Source organism: Herpailurus yagouaroundi, unplaced genomic scaffold (assembly GCF_014898765.1).
Source record: "Herpailurus yagouaroundi ecotype Mexico unplaced genomic scaffold, PumYag 198, whole genome shotgun sequence".
Lineage (NCBI taxonomy): Eukaryota > Metazoa > Chordata > Mammalia > Carnivora > Felidae > Herpailurus > Herpailurus yagouaroundi.
In genome coordinates, this window is record NW_024412429.1 from 14,839,595 (window position 1) to 14,847,576 (window position 7,982).

Genomic DNA, 7,982 nt, shown 5'->3' on the forward strand with positions numbered 1-7,982 from the left:
TTTTTTTTTTTTTTTTTTTTTTTTACATTTCTGTATTTTGAGGGGCAGAGAGAGACAGAGCATGAGTAGGGGAGGGGAAGAAAGAGAGGGAGACACAGAATCTGAAGCAGGCTCCAGGCTCTGAGCTGTCAGCGCAGAGCCTGACGCTGGGCTTGAACTCACGAGCTGCGAGATCATGAGCTGTGAGATCATGACCCGAGCCTAAGTTGGACACTTAACCGACTGAGCCACCCAGGTGCCCCAAGCTTTGGATTCTTGATTTCAGCTTCATCTTTCAAGCCCCACATAGGGCTCTGTCTGCTTCGGATTTTCTCTCTCTCCCTCTTTCTCTGCCCCACCTCCCTCTCTCTCTAAAATAAGTAAATAGGGGCGCCTGGGTGGCACAGTCGGTTAAGCGTCCGACTTCAGCCAGGTCACGATCTCGCGGTCCGTGAGTTCGAGCCCCGCGTCAGGCTCTGGCCTGATGGCTCAGAGCCTGGAGCCTGTTTCCGATTCTGTGTCTCCCTCTCTCTCTGCCCCTCCCCCGTTCATGCTCTGTCTCTCTCTGTCCCAAAAATAAATAAACGTTGAAAAAAAAATTTTTTTTTAAATAAAATAAAATAAGTAAATAAACTTAAAAAAAAAAACTTTGCAAATATATATCTGACAACTGACTGACACCAGAATATATAAAGGACTTTTATAATCAATAATAAAAAGACAGAAGAAGGAGAAGGAGAAGGAGAAGAAGGAGAAGGAGAAGGAGAAAGAATAAAAATGCGCCAAAGAAATGAACAGATGCTTCTTCAAAATATATATTCAAATTCCCATAAGCACAAGAGAAGATGTTCAATGTCACAATCAGCAAATTTTTGTCTTTAAAGGCCCAGTGAGCAAATATTTTGGGCTTTTCAGGTCATACGTTATTGAAACTACTCAACTCTATTATTGTAGCACAAAACATCATAAACACACAATTGTCCCAATAAAACTTTATTTATAAAAACAAGTCATGCATCATATTTAGCCAGTAAGCCATACTTTGCCAACCTCTGCTCATCATCATCAGGCATCAGGAAGATACAAACTAAAACCACAATAAGATAAAACTAAATACTGACCAGAAAGGCTACAATATAAAGGGTTGAAAATAAAAAAAAGAGCTATTGGAAAAGATCTGAAGCAACTGGAACCCTCACATATTTTTGCAAAAAGTAAATTGCATAACCACTTTGGAAAAAGGCCTGACAATTTTCTATAAAATCAAACCTACACTAAAGCTACGACCAGCTCTTCCATTTCTAGGAAGTTACCAAGAATAATGAAAACATGTATCAACAAAAGACTCTTACAAGAATATCTGTTACAGCTCTATTCTTATAGCCAAAAGAGTAAATCCTTTATTATTTCATTTATCAGAAGTTCTAGAATAGGCAAAGCTAATCTGTTCTAGAAAAAAAATCAAAATAATGGTTTCTTCTGGGGATGTTGTAGACAGGAACTGACTGGGATGTGGAATTAGGGAACTTTTTAGGTTTGTGATAATATTTAATATCTATGATTGAAGACAGAGTGATTCAGGTGTGTACATGTTTGTAAAAATTCAGCAAATGTTCAGTTACAATCTGTGCACTTCATTATTATTTATTTTACACATTCCATTGTAGGTAAATTTGACTTTAAAAGGAAAAAAAACAGAAAAAATATTGAATTCTGATTAATGATATACATGCTGAAGTAATTAGGAAGACGTATACTGACATCTTCAGTCTACTTTGAAATGTAAGTGAATAGGGGCACCTGGGTGGCTCAGCTGGGTAAGGGGTCGACTTCAGCTCAGGTCATGATCTTGCAGTCTGTGAGTTCAAGCCCCGCATCGGGCTCTGTGCTGGCAGCTCAGAGCCTGGAGACTACTTCGGATTCTATGTCTCCCTCTCTCTCTGCCCCTCCCCCGCTCATGCTCTGTCTCTCTCTGTCTCTCAAAAATAATAAACATTAAAAAAAAAAGAAAAGAAAGAAATACAAGTGAGTAGGTAGGTGAATAAAATAACTATTGTAAGAACCTAAATGATAGGGGCACTAGGGTGGCTCAGTTGAGCATCTGACTTCAGCCAGGTCATGATATCACCCTTTGTGAGTTCGAGCCCTGCGTCGGTCTCTGTGCTGACAGCTCAGAGCCTGGAGCCTGTTTCAGATTCTGTGTCTCCCTCTCTCTGCCCCTCCCCGACTCATGCTCTGTCTCTCTCTCTCTCTCTCTCAAAAAATGAAAAAAACATTAAAAAAATAATTTAGAAAAAACGTAAATGATAGAACCTAAGGGGTATGTGTATGGGTATTCACTGTAAGCATCCTTTGATGTTTCTCTATATTTGAACATTTTTATAATAAAATGTTGGAAAAACATATGAGAGAGTATCCCAAACAACTTTAAGGCAATATATATGGAAATTTAATTTAAGTGGGAAAAGTTTTAGAAAACACAAACTTCCATAACTCATAGAAGAAAACGCTTCCTAATTTGTTTTATGAGACAGCCTAACACTAGTACCAAAGCCCAACAAGACTATTGCAAGAAAAGACTATTATAGGCAAATTTCTCTCTTGAATGTAGATACAGGAGTTCTAAGGTCAGGGACCTATTAAACGGTGCAGCCTTCTAGGCTCATGCTTACTGAATCATAATCTCTGATCATGGAACCCAGTGAGAGATGCATTTTCAAATTTATTTATATAATTCAGATGCAGCTGCTTTAAAGACAACAATTTGTAAACACTTGTTTTTCAAGCTTTCTGGATAACTGAGATAAGGGAAATCATTGGTAGGCCATTAATGTGCAATGATGCACACGTGTTTAATTTGTTTCACAAATACAAATTAAAGACGCATTTGAAATACAATAACATTGGCTTGCTTTTTAGGAGGAGGGAATATAGAGGACATCATTGGGGTTTGTGTTCAATAAACTCTCTCTGTCTCCAGTTTCTCTGAGAACCTCCTGCTCCTATCTACAGAGAGTAGACCTGTAACATTTAATTTAATGTATTAAATGTAGACATTTTTCTACAGGAAATAGGATTTTCAGCTATTAACCAAGGTTTCTCCCCTTGACACTTGACTACCCAATAAATCAGTTCACAACCCTTCATCTCTTCAATTACTTTGGAGAGGATTCGTACGGTTAGCAAGCATGCATAGAAAAAGAAAAAGTTGATCCTTGGAATTTCTAACTGGATTATCAAATATGTAGAATGGATGAAAACGAAATAGGTAAAAACCTTGAAAAACAGTTGCTTTACTGCAATCACTAGATATTTTGAGAGAGATAAGAGTGTTCTGTTTGTTTGCTGGAATTTCAAAATGCTAAGAGTCTAAAGGGCTCAAAAACATATCTTTTTACTCTAAGAACGGTATTGGGAAAAATGAACCATAGTCTACGAGTCATGTCCTTGTCAATGTGGGTTGCCATACAAAATACTATAGCCTGTATGGCTTAAACAACAGGCCTTTATTTCTCTTAGTTCTTTGAGCTAGAAAGTCCAAGATCAAGGTGTCAGCATGATCAGGGTCTGGTGAAAGCTTCATAGCTTGCAGGTGACCTATTTCTCGCTGTGACCTCACTTGACCTTTTCTCAGTGCATGCTCACAGAGAGTGGGAGAGAGAGCAATCTCTCTTCCTTTTCTTACCAGGCCATTAAACCTTCCATGTAGCCCCCACCCTCCTGACCTAGTATGTGACTAGTAAGGGACTAGAAGGGATCACCACTCCATCTCTGCTCATGATGAGTTATAGATTGATTTAGGGAATCCCAGAGAAACTGGTATCCATTCTCAGCTTCCTGGGGTCCAAATGCGGTCCAAATGGGGTTTTCCCTCTGAGAAACCCTGGGTGCCTGACAGGCAGAGTAGAAGTGGGGATGGTAGGCATTGGTACATCTGGGCTTAGGGCACTTGATAAACAGCTTAACCTCAAGAGACTTTCACAACCCTCAGATTATGGGAGAGCATTCAATACTGTTCTATACCACTGAGACAGATGGAAAAGTCCCTGAATAAAAGGCAGTAGTAGACTAAAGCGGACATAAAAAAAAAGGAGAAACCATGCCATTAACAAAATTTGCATAGACCACATGAGCCGGATTCTTCAGTAAGAGCCCTCAGCAGTGGAAGCAAGGGAGGAAAAGGCAGTGCCCGAAAAACAGATGAGAAATAGTTATTGGTAGATATAAGCAGAGACCAGAACATGAGATCAAGAATCAAAGGCCCTCTCCTTCCAATACCCCTAATAGTCAATAATACCCCCACCTTAGGCCCTTTCCAACCTTAGGGAAAGGTCCTAAGAAAGAGGAAAGCAGGAAGATCTAAAGTCACAAGATTGAACATTATTATGTTAAATCAGGTCAAATTTTTGCACTGAAAGTACACAAAACTTTAAAAATATCTGCCTCAAGACATTCACCTCTACAGATGTGGTTTGTGTGCTTTTGCTTCTGCATATATGCTGGTAGCCTTTCTCCTGAACTTCCCTGAAATTGTCCAACTACGCCTTGCTTATATCACTAACACCTAACACATTGACTAATACATAATGGGTGGCCAGTCAATGCTTCCAAGTAAACTAATAAACTGATAGGTGAATGAATGAGTGAGTTAATAAGTTAATGTGGGGAAAATGATGATTAACATGTCCTTCCTAGGATTATCTCCTTCTGTGAATCTTCTCCGACTTACAGGAACGGATAAAGCATCATTTTTTTTTCCCTCTAAGAAAGATTTTGGGACCATTTTTGCCATTAAAAAAAATTGTATATGTTTACTTATTTATTTTGAGAGAGAGACAGAGAGAGCAAGTGGGAGAGGGACAGAGAGAGAGGGAGAGAGAGAATCCCAAGTTTAAGGATACGTGTCTACTGTTTCATGAAGGCAGGATGCCGCAAATTTTACAGGTTCTGGTTCCTGCTGCTTTGGTGGGGAATGTTCCCAGAGAAGAAAAATGCATTAAAGAAAGCAAAAGAGAGAAATACAGGTGGCCTTCAGCTGTGTTGTTGGCCTCAAACCACTTTTTTTGCTTCCTCTTGCACTAATGACTGTAATGCTTGTACAACATTAATAAGTCCTAGTGGGTGATTACTATGAAAATGCAAGCTATTATTATTAGTAACAACCTGGTATCATTATCTTATTTTTCAGCATTCATTAAAGTAACCCCCCAAAAACTGATATTTGGAAAACAACTTTCCATACATCTTAAGTGCGTTAAGTTCAAGAAATTTATATATTTCAATGCGCAAGGTTTCCTTTCCTCAGCAATTCCATCTTTATTCTCTAAATTCGAAATTGGACACAATAGAAAATGCATGGTAATGTACTTGATAAGATTTTCAAAATAATATTTTTGCAGAGTCAGTGATCAAAATAGATACCAATTTAGATATAAAAAGAAATAAAATTTAAAAGGTCTACATTTATATTTTAGGAAATTTCTACATTTACTATATTTATGTTTAGATTTTTACATTTTACACTTAGCATTTTTTACCCCAGAAGAAATAATGTCATCTTTCATATATTTCCCCCAAATCATCAAACAGTATATCTGCTCAACATGGTTGCATTGGTTTTGTTAATGCTTATCAATGTAACACTCCCCTTCCTGGTTTTCATTATTTCCATCTATTTTCCATTGCATTCACCTACTAAGACAAAAAAAAAAAAAAAAACCCTTAGGAACTATCTTTGAAACAGTAAGTTCGAATTCCTTCTCAAGCACAAATAACACACAAAAAAATCAGTGTTTTTAGGATTGGTAAATAGACTTCAATTAAGCGTTGTCTTATTAATTCAGGTTTATTTTATGATTATTACCCATGTTTTAGTCAGTGGCTAGTGATTCCTTTCACTTAAGTAAACCTGAAACTTAACTTCAAATGGTCTGAAAAAAAAAATAGATCTGGCTTTCACAGATTAATTTTTGTAGTAAGAGCTACTTTACTTTTGAATAATTTGTATAGTTAATTTTGTAATGATGAATTTGGTGTAAACAAATTCTAGCTATTTTTCAGTGTGTGTTTAATGCATTCACTTTTCTTATAAATGAAGACAGCAAGCAGTATTGTAACAAATATATATAATTAAGACTCCCACAGTTTTAAGGCTTATTGGCTGTTGGGTTTTCCAAGAATTACTTATTACCAAAGCCATTCTTAACAGTATGCAAACATAATTTACTTTCTTCTTATTTTTTAATGATTATGTTAGGGTGTTCACTAATATCCCTCCTTTCCGGGCCTGAAGCAAACATAAAGGGTTGATAGTAAAAAAGAAAAAGAAAAAAAGAATTATTTCCCTTCATGCACATTTTTGTGATGGCGGACAGCTAGGTGCTAGGTGAGGTTGTTAGGGACAGTCAATATTGCTGCTCCGTTTCACTGATAGCTCCCAAAGCATCCCCACAAATCACAAAAGAAAGTATGAAATAGTTCTCTGAGGGAATTAAAAATCTGTTCTAGACAAAAAATAAGGCTATTGATCTCTTCATAAACTCCATTGATTCCTTTAAATTTTTCTTCTGAATTTAACTGAAATAGTCCCCCTTATTTTTAAAATAGCCCTGAATCCAAGAATACTCGCCAATTTACATCTTAGTCCATGTTCCTTAGCATTTTCCTTCTTTAGCCTTGAACAGCTGGTAATTTTGACCTCAACTCTACTCCATTACTGATATTTAACTAGTAGCTGTGTCTGAACTCAGCCAAAAAGTACTTTTGTATTGTTTCTTTTTCCTCTGTGATAGGCTTCCTTTTAATGTTATATGTAATGTTATTTCAAGTGAACTTTTTTTATTATAGTTTTTTCTTCCTTTAATTTCACAATAAGATTCCTTATTTTATCTATGACATCACAGTCCTTAAGTATAGATTTTGTTGTTTTGATTTCCTTTGGAAAATAAAGAGTATGACATTGACAATGAAAAAATAACCTCTTCAGCAAGTCTTGATTTCATTAAATAAAACATATACTTTATAACCTTAAGACAAATAAAACTTAATTTTCCAACAAAATCCACATTATCGTATTCTAAACAGCAATTATTTCCATCTTTTCTTTTTTCACATTTTTATTCTCATTATTTTCTAATTATATTTTGTAACGCCAAAATCTATACTTGTTGCCCAGATTCTTCTTGAGTGTCTCCAAAACCCACCTTAAACACATTATGTGAATATATTTATTATAATAAACTTATGAAAACTTAAGTAACCAGTTTATGGTAAACAAACTAACTCAGAGATTTTCACTCAATAAATTATGCAGGACCTTTTCTGCATCCTAATTTTAAATTAAAAACAGTTAAAGAAAGTATCTTACCCCAAAAGTTTTCTGGCCATGGACTCCCTAAACTTGTTGTGTTATTAGCCATAATATCCACAAGAAATAGAAGAGACAGAAAAAAAAAAGAAAGAAAAGCCAGTTTGTTCGAAAGAAGCACTTTGATTCTATGTCTTTGTGGTTCAGCAAGAGAAAAATAATTTTCACACAACCCCTCATATACTTGGGTTTGCATAAAAGGAAACAAGTGTATCATGTTTCCTGCTTTTATACTCAAATTAGCAACTGTTTTTCTTATCTCAGAACTCCACATGGTTCCTGAGACACGAAACAATTTCCTTCTCGTCATTTCCTCAGCTAAATTACCAAGTTTCTTCCTCTCTGGCTGCTTTTGGGCTGAGAGGCTCCATTTCTTCTTCTCCAGCTCCTACCGACATATATAGGAAGATTCCAAAATCTAAGCTATAGCACTTTGGGTTAAATTTCTATAGGATAGAGAAAGAGACTACTTTCCAACATTTCACAATTAGATTTATTCAGCAAATTGGGGGTTCTCCAATTTCCAATTTCCAATTTCCAATTGGAAATTCATACTCCATTCAAGTACAATTAATTTTATCTAATACCCTTTTTTATAAATCTCAGTTATTTATTAAAATTCGTAACCTGTCTCTTT

At 36.2% G+C, this 7,982-nt stretch overlaps 1 protein-coding gene across 1 annotated transcript in view; it reads right to left on the reverse strand.

Annotated features, from left to right (window-relative positions):
• MYCT1 (MYC target 1) overlaps window positions 1–7,541 on the reverse strand; it is a 25,637-nt gene extending 18,096 nt beyond the window's left edge. Inside the window, exon 1 of the mRNA XM_040448844.1 lies at window positions 7,346–7,541. Coding sequence (XP_040304778.1) covers window positions 7,346–7,541 — 196 coding nt within the window. The remainder of the gene's footprint in view (window positions 1–7,345) is intronic.
• Between the last annotated feature and the right edge of the window lie 441 nt (window positions 7,542–7,982).